Raw genomic sequence first — 15,049 nt, 5'->3', positions numbered from 1 at the left:
TCAACAAACAAAATTTGATAGCACAATCTCAAGGGAAAAAATGGAACTCTCTGCATCATAATCCACAGTTAATTCCCGATTTACCACGAAAATCGTCTGTAGCTGCATTTAGATTGGCAACAGGCCATGATTGTTTGGCCAAACACCTGCATAGAATTGGAATATATCAGTCCCCTAACTGCCCATTGTGCAACTCAAACCAAGAAATGGATTTGGAACACCTCAAAATCTGTGCTTCAGTGGCTGGCCATGATAATATCTTTGAAAAATATTGGAGTGCAAGAGGTCAAATGACTTTATTGTCAAACCCCTGGCATTAGAAACCAACCAACCATATAATGATCTTTAAAGGTTATTCTGTGGTGTTTGATCAGAACATGAAAACTCCAAACTGGTATTTTCTGCTATCCACATCTACCGCTAGGCTACTTAGAAGCTATAGAAAAGCATGAGCATACAGTGTCCTAATCTATGTTATTTTCATTCACATTTGTATGTAAACTAGAATTCTGATTTTTAAAGGAAAAGTGAAAATAAAAAAGCTCGCACCTCAAAACAGTTCTTTGGAGTTACCAGGTTCTGACCAAACACCACATATATGTCAGAGATTAAGACCATATTGTCAGGATAACAAATAGATTTTTTCCAAGGCCATGATTAAATGTCGGTTTCTAGGTTACCAAAAGTGGGAGAGAAATGTAATATTTTGTCCTTAGGGAGATAATGTAGTACTTCTCTCCCTAATATATGTTCTATATGTTCTGTGTATGTGTTACAGCGATCTAACCTTAATTTATAATATACTAATTATCTTAACCAACAAATACACGTCGTCATCCGCTTTCGAGAAGAAAGTTTGAACATCATCCCTGGACAATATTTTAGATTCTTTTGCATGATATCCAACTGAATTCCCCCTTAACAATGCAACAAATGTTTCATATTTACTAATATCAATGTTATCATTTACCATTAAACAAGATCTTAACATAGAATACTGTGCCCATATTGTAGAAGACTTGTATTCCTTCACTCTTTCCGTGAAATACACCAACAAGACATTTTCTGAATACATTTGTACATTCTTCAATAAACACAATTCTTTGAAACAAGTGTATGCACCTTCATATAATCTTCTGGATTTTTTTGGCAGTAAACCAGAAACTGCCTCACTAGCAGCATAAGTTATTTCTTTTGCATTGCAAATACAAATCCCAACAATACAATCAATATAAACAGAAGAACGTTATTGTGACATTTCCTTTGCATCAGTGCATATGCCCTCAATAAAAATAGTTCAAACAAACTTCAATAAAGAAAACTAAAATAAAAGGTGACAATTTAGTCACGGCCTTGAAAAAAATAGTATATACTAGTGTTGTGGGATTTAATCAATTAATCGATCAATTTCTGTTGTAAGATTAATCGATCAAAAACATTTAATCGAATAATCGAGTCGATTAAAATTAATCGGTTATAGGTGATATTAATTATTTTGTTAATACAAACTCATACTAAAAATTCCGACAATATTTCTCTCTCGCAAAAATTGCTTACTTCAAAGCACAATAATACTGTAATTTTCTGACTGTAAACCAGGTATCGTAGGAAAAATCTTTGCACAAACACTTCAGAAAGAGATGGAGATATGAGGACAGTGACCTAGTCTACCTCTATTGAAAGTTGAAACACAATGCGAAACCCTTATTAAGTTTTATGGTTTTCCAAGGAAACTTCCACCTTCATGTCAGCTTATCTTCCTAGCATATGAAATACATACTTTTCTGGGATTCGTCCCCCTCATTCCTTATAAAATAGCCATGTCTACACTGTGTGCAAGTGAGGGCGTAACTACTTCTTTTTCTAAAATCTGGCAATTCGGATTACAATAGGGGCCAGTCTTCTGTTTCGACTGCTGTACTTTTGCAGGTGCTTACAGTTTCTGTACTGAGTTTTTATATGACAATTGTGTGTTTAGTTTGATAAAGAAAAGAAATCAGTTTTCTGTGGTCTGTGAAAAGTGTAAACTCCATTATGTCATATGAAAATTTGAGAGGTAAACTCAGTGAAACATTTGGATTTAAATTGAACAATCGCGGAGAAGTGCTTGACAGAAAAAAAGTTTTTTCGTGTTTAGTGATGCAGGGAACATTGTTACTAAACGTAGAGAGGCACTTAATTCAGAGCATGTGAATGCACTCACATGTTTAAAATCATGGATGAAGCAGTATTAACTAGGTGAATCTTCATACTTTTTGTTACTTATGTTTGTCTCAAAAATTCCCGGAGAAACTGACACAATAAATTATAAGCCTCATAATAAATATGTTAGTAAGTAACTAAACTAGTTGTTTTGTAATATAACAATACAATATATACAGACATGCAACATTTAATACTTATACTTATAACAGAACACAAGTTAAATTTAACAATAATTGTGTATTACAGTATATTAAAACATTTTTTTCAACTCGATCAAAACTCGATTAATCTATCGATTAATCGATTAAATTCAAACAGTTAATCGATTAAATATTTTGGTCCATCGACAACACTAGTATATACACATGGGATCGAAACACATTTTCCCCTCAGTACATTTGTAGCCCTCGAGATAAATCTCTCCCTTAATGTATAATACACTATTATTTCATTTTCTCCCATCCTGTAGGAGTCATTCATATCCATCATCCCATTCATTATCAAATTGAATAATAGTGAACTTAATCATCCTGTCATACCCTTGTTTGTGCTGAAATTTCTTTAGATAAAACACCATTAGATATAATTTGGGTGAAAATTTCGGAATATATGTTCTTAATTAAAATGATCAACCAGTTCGGTCACTTCTTTCTAAGATATCTAAAAAACCCGTAATTAATGCCAATGTTAAATATATTGGTTTAACACAGAAGTTACCCATATTTCCAACAAAACACAATTATTTCAATGTCCTTCCTATGTCTGCTCTTACAGTAAAATAATAGCAACGAATTCTGGATGTTTTAAACAGGTACTGACCCTCTCCAGATCTTGCCGAAGCTGTACGAACATCTTCATCTTCTCCAAATCTGCCTGCTCCTGTTGGCGAGACAAGATGTCCACGTCCTCTGACTTTGGTGGAAGCAACGGTTTATTGAAGCCAGCCTGTACATAACACATTATTTTCATTTAATATAACCACATTATAGTATAAAATATGATTAACTTTCAATTTCGAGATAAATTTCAGTACTGTGCTACAAACCAAATATTTGTATGATGTTTGATTTTTATTTCCACTAACAGTAGCTTCAAATGTCCGACTTTTGAGGTCCTGGCAATAGTTCCTCACCTTTCTCTTCAACTTCCAGTAGTTGTAGATATACTGGATCCCTTCAGAGTCCACATCCATATGCTGTGTAATATCTTTTATGCTCACGTGTTTATCGAATTCCGCCTCTATTTCTTGCAGCCTGGAAAACAGATCAAATATAATAAATATCAAAGACGCGTAATTCTGGCAATTTATGAGAAGAAAACTAAACACTTCTCTTTCTTACACAGCCCACAACTTCCAGACTTCCAATACATACAGAAGTCTTTCTTCATGAACAAGGAGTGTGTCAACCATTTGGATAGTTTTACGATCTATTCGCCAGAAAATAACATTCTTCCTTATAATACTATCCATATGAAAATGATTATATTAACACTTGAGGCTATAAAGTTTTTTTTTTTTTTTTTTGTAATGTTCTTCTGTACATGAGGCATTTTAAGCACTTACGACAGTAAAGTGTAATATTACTCCTGCCAGCTTCATGACAAATCCGCATTCTGGAGTAATATAATAATCCCGAGTAGCTCAGTGGTAGAGCGTTGGTACGTTAAACCAAAGGTCCCGGGTTCGATACCCGGCTCCGGAACAATTTTTCCCTCGAAATTATTCAATAATAATAATAATAATAATAATAATAATAATAATCCATGGTACTACAGCCCGTGAAGGGCCTAGACCAACCAGCCGGTTGCTGGCCTCACGCCCACATGCCGAAGCAGAAGTGGACGATCATCCAACCAGAATGGAGGTATCGTGTGGTTAGCACAATGATCCCCCCAGCCGTTATAGCTGGTATTCAAAACCGGATTTCGCTACCTATCATAGCTCCCCAAGTGCATCACGATGCTGGGTGGGCACCGGTCCCATACACTGGCCGAAATTTCATGAGAAAATTTCTTCCCCCATGAGGACTCGAACCAGCACGAGTCCTAGGCAAGATGCTTAGACTGTGATGCCATGGAGTAATACTATACTGAATGTATTGAAGGTGTCAATTTCTGTACCTTATTCATAAAAAAATTACTCTTCTCATGTACAACACACACAAAATAAAAATGCTATCAAAACTAATTTATCACTTTTATGCATGTAACAGACAAACATTTTCAAAATAAACATGAATAAATTCAGGGTATGGCTGTTATTCAGAACATTAAAAAACATAATATTGCAATATATATGACATTATACAGAATGGTTCATAATTCGAGCAAGAGCACAGCATTATGTAATTCCTTGTCCTTGTCTAAAACTAAGCTGAAAATACCCTTGTCTACTTTTGGGTCCAAGGCTTGGTAATAGAAGTGGTTCCCAACTTGGGGTATGTACCAGGATGTTTTTCTATTGCCTTTGAATCACATTATTGGGTAATTTACAGTTACAACTTATAAATTTGAAATGGGCTGCCAAATGATACACAGGTGAAAAAAGGTTGGTGACCAGTGGGGGGGGGGGGCGGAATTATGTACTCGTTATGAAAAGAGAGTTAAAGTTCCTGTGTTCAAAAGCAGGATATTCATTTCTTCGTTTTTTATACAATTTACTGTGTTTACGTTTATTTGAAATTTAAAAGACTTACTGTACTCTATACAGGGTGATTCACGAGGAAAAGTAAAGATGTAGGATACGATATCTTAGGCCATTTTGAGTTAAAAAGTTCATATGAACATAGGTCCATTTTCGAATGATGGCAGAGCTAGGTGTATTTTTTTGGTAAAATGTCTTGCCCCAATGTGAATCAGATGTTACCATATGCTGCTGACGTGAGGCAAGGTCACCGATCACAATGAATGACGTAACATTGAAATCTGCATTGTGAACAATGTAGATAAGAGAAACAAACTGGGTGAGGGACATTACAAATGTCCAATCACCTGCCCTCGCCTGATGTAATGACACAGAACCAGCACATTATACAGGTACAGTTATCGGAAGTGTTAAGTTGTGTTTTTCAAGATGCCTTATAAATTTTCGACTGCAGAATATGCCGTATGTTTATGGTTTGTGAGATGGAAGTTCCTTGAGAGTCATCGCTGAATATGAATGACGTTTTCCGAACAGAAGGGTACCATATCGAAGAGTATTTACTGTCTATGGGGTTGGATGAAAGACTTGGTATAGCAAAGGAAGGGGGAAACGAGAGAGGCGCTAATTGACTGTATTTTGGATGTGGCATAAAGAATAGCCACGAGCAACTCTCCTGAGCGACGAGCGCGATTCACGCCCGAGTGCAACAGTGCATTGAAGCAGAAGGAGGTACCTTTGAAAATGTGCGAAATCATCGACTTGGACATCTAGAATATTAAGTATGTATGCATACGTGAATATAAACTTTAAATTTGTCCATTATCTGCCTCTAAATGCGAATTAGTACAATGGAATCCCAGAAGTTTTTGTGAAATCAAGGAGCCATATCTCCGTAACTGTTCGAAAACGGACCCATATTCATATGAACTTTTTGAATCAGAATGACTTCAGAATTCACATCCTAAATTTTTTACCTTTCCTCGTGAATCATCCTGTATTTATTTAATTTCAAAATACGTCAATTTTTCTCTCTCTGCTTTGGAACAGTTTAATTAGATTAAATTACAATTTTCATCAAAAGGGGGGGAATGGAGTGTCTCAGATTAAATAAAATATACGTACAGTAAATACAGACCAAACTACAGTATAGTAAGTATATTTCCAATTTCAATAACAGATAACACGTGAATGCAGGAAACATCACTAAAAAAAAAGGGGGGTATCCTGATTTCAAACTCTCGAATCTTAGCTTTCTATTGAGGAAAGGAATCAAACAGGAAGATACTCTTATTTTCTTACTCATCATTGTTTTTATGTATGAAATAATAATAATAATAATAATAATAATAATAATAATAATAATAATAATAATGATTTATTTTAGCTGGCAGAGTTAAGGCCGTAAGGCCTTCTCTTCCACTCAACCAGCAGAAAGTGTATATACATATGCATGAACTTACAAAGAATTCAACAATTTGATTTAGATGAAAGTTACATGTATACAAGAGTTATTTACGAATTAAACAACAAAATACTATGAACTATTAATTAAACACTGAAATAAACTGTGTAGCAGAATTAAACTAAAATACATAGAATGTTAATATATTTCAAATGATATTAGATAATAGAAAGAGATTATTATGAGACAATTTTGAAAATGCAGCACAATCAGGATGATGTCTAAAGAAAAAAGCAACAGTGTAGTCAGTAATATTTTAAATCAGTATGATTGGAGTGAAATGCTAATAAGGTTATCTTTTAAGCTGTTCTTAAAGGTGTTTGTTGTCTTGCAGCCCCTAACACTTTGTGACAAGGAATTCCAATGACGCGAGGTGGATATTGTGAAATAAGTAAGTGACAAATGCACTGAACTAAAATTGAGATTTTTAGACTACCTACAAGCTCTGTAGATGTTGAATAATTTCAAGGGAAAAATTGTTCCGGGGCCGGGTATCGATCCCGGGACCTCTGGTTGAACGTACCAGCGCTCTACCAACTGAGCTACCCGGGAATTCCACCCGACACCGTCTCAACTTTTCCCTTTATATCCACACAACTCGCGTGGGCTGACGAACTGCCAGAGACCCACATCAAGTGCACACACTCTGTGTGGCTTAGAATTGTGGTTTTCTGTTAACGTACACAGTGACGTATATATTATGCAAATCTAGTCTTTCAGGTAAAGCTCCCTGTAAAGCAGATTCGAATTAATTTCAAGGGAAAAAGTGTTCCGGGGCCGGGTCTGTAGATGTTATCACTTTGATAGCAGACATGCGACTACAGAGGCAATAGACGAATGGTACTAAGCAAGATAGTAGCTTTCCCAAAATACGCTATGAAATGTTTCATATAAAACAATTTTTATCTCGAAAAGGAAGGAAAAACGATCAAAATTGTATTAAACTTTTTTGTTTGAAATATCTCAAAGAATAACCTCTTGACATTACTTATGGTTCACTAGGTAGCTTTCCCAAAACATGCTATGAAATGTTTCATATAAAACATTTTTATCTCGAAAAGGAAGGAAAAACGATCAAAATTGTATTAAACTTTTTTGTTTGAAATATCTCAAAGAATAACCTCCTGACATTACTTATGGTTCACTAGGTAGCTTTCCCAAAACACGCTATGAAATGTTTCATATAAAACAATTTTTATCTCAAAAAGAAAGGAAAAACGATCAAAATTGTATTAAACTTTTTCGTTTGAAATATCTCAAAGAATAACTTCCTGATATTACTTATGGTTCACCTCGTATAAGCATACGAGAATAACCTGTAAATAGTGTTACTGTTACATATTCATCTGAGTAATGTCAAGCTTGTTTTAATTTTCCATAGTTACACATTTACAGTAGAATCTCTATTATCCGTGGTAATGAAGGGGATGGACTGAACGGTTAATCGAAAAAATCGTATAATCAGGATAATAGAAGATTTTCATAAATTAAGTGCAATAGGTCTAATACTTAGGCTATAGTTACGTAATTTTCTACGCGCACTTATGTTTAACATGCTAGCTGGTTGATCAGAAGTTCACTAATTTAAGACCGGTTGCCAATGGTGGGTTTTTGAGTGTCAAGGGAATCCTTGTGATGGTTGTCTGCAGAAAAATTGGAGTAGAGAAAATACAATACTCCTTGCCTGTGAGTGTAGGACGATCCTTTTGCATATAACAGATGAAACACCAGAGCCATTTGCAATCCCTTCAAGAGACATTGTTATGGTAAGTTACGCATCACACAACAGTCCACGTCTGAATTTGAAAATAAACAGAATGTATCTTCGTTCAGAGCAAAATATGTTGTATGTTGGATATTTCTGTTTAGTCTTAAAGCAATAACATGCTGCCAGTTGACATATAATTGCCATTCTTGTACAGTTCAATTCAGAATTCGAAGCTCTATCAAATGGCACAGCTTAAAATTCATTCCTAGCCATAAATATTGTGAGCGCAAGAAAGAAACTAATACTCAACACTTCAGCGAGGCTTCGCGATGATTTAACTAGACAACACTGCTTCATTGTTACTGGCTAGTTGAGACAGACCGGCCTGAACTAGCTCTGCCTTATATGCCTTCTTATTCTGAAAGCGCTCTAATTTGGTTGTGTCATTAAAACTTAACCATACAAGGTTTAGTACTGTACTCATAATGGGAAAAATCTTCAAGCAAAAGTATGTTTCACACAATGATCTCAATGTTTATCTTGCTGACAATTGCTTGCATAACATATGCATGTCGTTTCCACAAACTTCCTTATAATTCGATGCCGTTAGATGTAACAGAATATCAGATATCACTAGACCCGGAATTTTAGGCGCTAAAAGTTAATATTGTTCTTTGCTATAGTTTATAGATACAGAAGCCATGTCCCCACTTCTTTGAGATGTCATTCTTGTCATTTAGTATTTTTCCCTTTGGTACAGTTAAAGGTCTTTAATCCTCTTAACCACGACTTACAAATTAGCCTACGGTTTACAAGATCCATCACCCAGTCCTTGTGGCTCTGCTGTCTATAATTACATATCGAACTCTTGTGCACTGGGCTTAAAACCCTCCTTACGGGCACCACATCCATACATCTACACTCAGTGTCATTATTAACTTTTAGCACCTAAAATTCCGGGCTCTAGATATCACATTACCAATCATGAAGAAACACTTCTGTCTCTTATCTGCAAAAGTCTACACTTCAAACCACAAAAAACGTTCTTGTATAAGAAGTACATTTCACAGTAAGGTAGCTAAAAAGGTAGTGTAATTCCATGAAAATACCGAAATCTATTGTTGGCAGCATTACAACACTTCTTCTAACTTTTGTACAATAAGGAAATAATATAATATCAAAAAAGCTATAGTTGCTATTAACTATGAAAGAAACCTACTTTGCTGCTCGAGCCTGGTTCTTCTCCTCCGATGTCATGTCCTTTCGTTTCTTTCTTTTGGACTCCTCATCTTCAGACGCTGACCCACTCTTCTCCTTCTTACTTGTAACACTGTGTTTCTGGCAGTAAGACTGCAAACAAGAATGTCCACAGTATAAAGTAAATGTCACGAATTCAAGTATGTGAAAGAACTATTTTTTAAAAGTTCACCTCTGATGATGGTAGTATTGATAATCAACACCGCATCATCAGAAAGCAAGATGGTAACATATCAAGAAAAGAGGAATTCTTCGCAATAATGGCAAACCAGACACAAGAGCTAAATGGAAATGGCGAGGTCATGCTGCTAGACTGCAATAGGATAGATGGGCTTACACTACAACAGTGTGGGACATCCGAACTGGGAAAAGGAGGAGAGGTCATCCCAAATGTAGATGGGTGGATGACTTCCAGACAGCAGTTGGAGCAGAATGGACAAGGATCGTCAGGGACACAGTGCAGTGGAAAACTCTAGGGAGAGAGATAGCAAGGTGTAGTGCAGTGTAGTGAAGTGCTTCAGACACAAAGTGGTAAGATAGAGTGATGGAAATGTAGATTAGGAGGCAAACATGCATACCAAAGACTAAAGTCACCAATACTAAAACTAGAGACACAAATAGTATAAGTTTAAAATTATATATAGAGACGAGAATTCCATGCAAATGCATGTTTTTATAGGAACATAGGACACAGCTCAAAATTAGTATTTATCCATTTCATTACTTTCCAGTTCCAAATGTGTGTACTTTTCCGTGCATAATTGCATGTTTTGGCCTTTTCAGGGATAAAAACATGCATAATGCATATCTAAACGATTTATAGCTCAATTATGCTTATAATATACATTATATTCGATTTAAATGCATGTTTTAATGGTTTTGAGTGAACACCGCAGTTTCTCGATTTTTATGATCCTTATTTTAACTTCATGAATCAAGATAGAAGAAGGAAAAGAAAAAAAAAAAACTAAATAACAGAAAAAGGTTCTTTCAAGTTTGCACTCATAATTCTTGTGATGTAGAGGGGTCATTCTCTGCCTACAATAGTACATTATGCAACGAGCCTATAATGATAGTAATTAAGAAGCAAGTATGGATGTTTATGAAACGAGCGCGAGTTTCATAGTTTTCATACGAGCTTCTTAATTACCATTATAGGCGAGTTTCATACGACTTTTTATGCTCGACCATATTTCTAACTTGAAATTATTCAGATGTATACATTTTATTTGTATCTGACAAGATCGGAAGTGACCTTGTTCTAGATCGTGTATTGTGAGATGTGCGCAAACGCGAAAGTATTGATTTTTTCCGAGGAACAATAATGTCATTGACCTTGATGTAATCCCGTTAAGCTTGATATAACTTTGATTATTGAATTCGACATTGAAAAACGAGATGACAAATTGAATTTATTTGAATATTATTTACAATTAACGCTAATTATTATAGTAACAGAACATAACCTTCTACGACAGTATTGGATTTCCAGCCTCCGTGACTTTTCGCTAATTCTCTTTCGATTGCATATCCAAGAATAATCGATACTTGCGGTTTTATAACACGGTACAAAGCTGACTTGTCATTGGCTGAACACCTGTAAGCTGAGTTATCATTGGCTGAAGACCTGTACTTTAATGAGTAGGTGTACTTTAATGACATGCATTAAAGGACTGCTACCAGATGTATAGTTACTACATTTCGGCATGGTCGAGCATAAAAACATATTAACTGACAAGCGCAGGAACCTTACAGAAACCAATTTAGAAATGTTGTTAGCCGTTTTTTTTTTTTTAAAGCAAGACAGCAGTGCAGCAAGACCATTCTTTTGTCGCTGTAGCAAGCATGCAGCAAATCAAAACATCACTTTACGAGTTTGCTGCATGATCCATCATGGCGGAATGCATATTTTGGTCTTTTGCAACGTTTATTATTGTTAAAATCGTCTAGTAATAATAATTCTATATCATTATCATGGCAGTCGAAACTATTTAACATGTTCGGTTCTTTTAAGGTTAAATTTATTACTGCAGTAATAGAAGCCAATATTAATTGTTCACCATTTTGCAGTCAGTTGACCTACTACGTTTTTTTTTTTTTACTGAAGCACTTTAAAAAGAAAAACACGGTAATTGTTAACTGTTGAAAAAAAAAGTGAAGTGAAATAAGCAATTTGGAACAAAAATGAAAGTGCATATTTTAATGTATTTTTCACTTGATCGTGCACGTTTCATAGTTTGATAGTGCATGAATGCATGCATATTTTGAGATTTTGTAGTGTATGAAGTTCTCGTCTCTAATTATATAGTATTATAAATAGTATTACATTACATGACAATTAGCTCACGAAGTAATTAGGTAACTAGGCTTTAAGACATCTAGGAAAATCACCCAAACTCACACGGACTGGCTTCCCATGTGAGTAAACAACATAGATACCCCTACGTAAGTAGGGACCATTGCCCTGAAGGGAATTTATGGGCTTATTATTATTTTTATTATAATGCAAAGAAATAATCATCAAGCAAATAAAGAGAAAATTTATAAACTGTACTAGTCTCAGAAGAGAAATAAATCCCAACCATTTTGTCTTCCAAAAAAATTGAATACGGATATGCTACTCTGTTCTGCCACATCGGTCAGGTAATGGTGTGAGAAGACTTTTATATCATGATTGCATAAGCTCATTATTAGGACCCACATTTATATGCAGTATAGATTAAAAATGACAAACTACAGAGCGTTCACCTACAGGTGGGGCCAGGGAAGCGGCCTGCCTGCGGTGTCGCTTGCGGGAATCGTCTATCAGTAAGCTTCTGCCTTCTATACTAATAGCATGCACACGAGAATTTTTCTACGTAGTACTAAGCTTGTTATAAGCGATGTTGGAAGTGATGCCATCTGAATCCACACATTTCTGACATCTTTTAATAAAATTATCATTCACATGAACAAGTTCGTCTTTGGTAATTTTCCTAATCTCTCTTGTTATATTCGCCTTCAATTCATTTGATTTCATCAATTTTTTCTTCCGTCAATACTCCTCGTTTTCGCTTAGGAATTGTAGCATTTAGCGGCCCTGTTGTCCTTAATTACACAGAACTGCACGCATTGTATTCTTCACCTGACATAATTAGGAACATTAAATCCAGACGTTTGAGATGGGCAGGGCATGTAGCATGTATGGGCGAATCCAGAAATGCATATAGAGTGTTAGTTGGGAGACCGGAGAGAAAAAGACCTTTAGGGAGGCCGAGACGTAGATGGGAGGATAATATTAAAATGGATTTGAGGGAGGTGGGGTATGATGATAGAGACTGGATTAATCTTGCACAGGATAGGGACCGCTGGCGGGCTTATGTGAGGGCGGCAATGAACCTTCGGGTTCCTTAAAAGCCATTTGTAAGTAAGTAAGTTGTCCTTAATTTGTTAACAAGATGTCTAACAGTTTCTCTACCCGGAATTGGAGCACCAAGATATTTCATTTCAAATTGCATATGCAGCTTTCTACATGACTCTGTTTTCACATATGCATCATACATAAAAATCTCTGTTCAAGTGTGAATTTTGCATTTTGCATTGTTCACAAATTTTACACATACGCTGGATATTTAAGCAACAGTGTTAAGAAACTGCACTGTAAATAAAAACACTGCAACAACTGGCTCACAATTGATAACTTGTCGACCTTGATTGTCGACCTGTCTCAACAACTGCGCGCACAAAGTGGCGTATCAGCACACAACTCTTTCTTGGCCCCAACAGTAGGTGAACGCTCTGTATATTTGGGTAGGCAGGCATAAAGATATTGGACAGTGATGTCCATTGTGCAGTTGTCAGGAAGAAATGAATTAGAATCATCTGCAGTGATCCCACCCCTTTCTTCTAAACCCACTATGTGTAAGAAATATTGGAGAGCAAGAAGGTTAATGGCTTTATTGCCAAGAACTCAGCATTAGTTAAGAACAACATATTTGAGTAGACGTGGTCCAGTTGAGAAAGAGTGGTTTCCAATGTTACGAAGTTTAAATCTTCCAGTCTTCATCTACTAATATCTAAAGAAGACAAGTAGATAACTACTGAGAAAGTGCAAGTTACATTACAGCAGTTATCAAGAAACGTTGCACTTAAATTTGTTTCTGTCTTCTTTAGAGGCTTATATAATTAGACGTAAGATGCATTGCTTCTCACATCATAGATAAATATTCAAAAAATATTACGTGTATGGGAGCATGATCAAAATAGACGAAGCACCTATTTTATAGTACAGATTACAAATCCGTTTTTGAAAAATAGTGTCCCTCACTATATTTCATAAATTAAATCCAGAACAATACAAAACTACCGTAGAATTCCTCGTATCCGGCAATTGTGGGACAAAGCCAGTGTCGGATAACTGATTTTGGCGGATAATTGGAAAATACGTTTATAGGTTATGTAAAGACACACTGTACTGCACAAACATTTTTTTCCATGTTGAAATTTATTAATTTTCATACAGATATTTAAAAATAAAGTTCTGAAATACGTACAATGTTTATTTTTAGTACTGAATACGGTAATGTACAGTGATCAGTTCATAATTATTGTAATACAGTAATACATTATAGTGTAAAAAATACTAAAAGTTTTCGTAACCTTATGACAATTTTAAATTGTGATCATGTGAGTCATGTGACATGGAGAGCAGTGTAGCCAACGTCGCAAATATGAAGACAATAAAGTAACGCTCGATGATTTGAGCATAAGAATATTTCACTTGCGTTTTGCGGAATCCATTGTACAACAGCAGTGCTTAGCAGTAATAGTCATGATACTGTCTATCACTCGAATGAAATTTTTGCACACTGTAGGAGCAGAGAATTTCACACTTTCCTATTTAGACTCATCCAACACTCCTCCGAAACGGGCGTGTTCAAGTGGTAAATTTAAAGAAATCGTCTCTTCACAGTGTTTGTTACAAGGTCCAAGTGACAGGTTACCGATGCTACCCAATATACTTCAGGGACATAACGGGTTTTTTCTGTCTATGTTTTCAAGCGTGAACAATGTAAAGAGTAGTAAACATGATATGCGGCATGTGCGATCCATGAAAAAACCACTCACATCTTCGTCTGACTCTTCCCTATCGCATGAATATATATATATATATATATATATTTTTTTTTGGCCTAACCAAAAGTGCCGTTGTTTTAGTATTTCCGGTTATTTGGGTGCTGGATATGAGGGATTTTACTGCATAACTAAAATATTTCACATAATATTTCTTTAAATATTACAAGTCTTTTCTCTGTATGTAACTTAATTATGTATGTGTATAGGTACATACATATGAATGCTTCGTGTTTTGTGTATAAACTTTTATATAAAAACTAAAGTTATCCTTATTACAGGCTATGAAGCACTACCAAGTAGCAGAAGGTTATGAGTCCAGTAGCGAAGCTTCAGGGTAGGCAGGGTAAACTGAGCTTCCCCAGACATTTTCGAAGATGGGACAAGATCAATTTAGAATTTAGTTAACTAAAAACAGGAGCATTTCCACGTTTCGTTTACCTTTTAGCGACGTAAAGCATGGTCTAGATCACTATTTCCGAACTATGCCTTTAGCCCAGCTTACCCAAAAAATTTTGTCAAGCTTCACTTTGTTATGACTCCCACCTTTGCAGAAAATCGGCATTAGCAACAGTAGGAATGCTAGTCCTATGTGCTTGCCACCTTCACCACTCTCTTTCTGATATTAATTTCTGTTAAACGCTGAGTCTACTAACTACAT

The 15,049-nt window shown here is 35.6% G+C and overlaps 1 protein-coding gene across 3 annotated transcripts in view; it reads right to left on the bottom strand.

The window, feature by feature from the left end:
- Nucleotides 1-15,049, bottom strand: part of rno (PHD finger protein rhinoceros) — an 83,130-nt gene that overhangs the window by 9,940 nt on the left and 58,141 nt on the right. For 2 of the 3 annotated variants that reach the window (XM_069815093.1, XM_069815085.1), the window contains 3 exons: nucleotides 9,239-9,369; nucleotides 3,251-3,458; nucleotides 3,025-3,150 (listed from right to left, as the gene is read on the bottom strand). In XM_069815093.1, the coding sequence (XP_069671194.1) occupies nucleotides 3,025-3,150; nucleotides 3,251-3,458; nucleotides 9,239-9,369 (465 nt within the window). The remainder of the gene's footprint in view (nucleotides 1-3,024; nucleotides 3,151-3,250; nucleotides 3,459-9,238; nucleotides 9,370-15,049) is intronic. The other variant, XM_069815103.1, reaches the window with a different exon arrangement.

This window comes from Periplaneta americana, chromosome 2 (assembly GCF_040183065.1).
Source record: "Periplaneta americana isolate PAMFEO1 chromosome 2, P.americana_PAMFEO1_priV1, whole genome shotgun sequence".
In the NCBI taxonomy this organism is placed as follows: domain Eukaryota; kingdom Metazoa; phylum Arthropoda; class Insecta; order Blattodea; family Blattidae; genus Periplaneta; species Periplaneta americana.
This window is presented reverse-complemented; position numbering and strand designations above follow the sequence as displayed.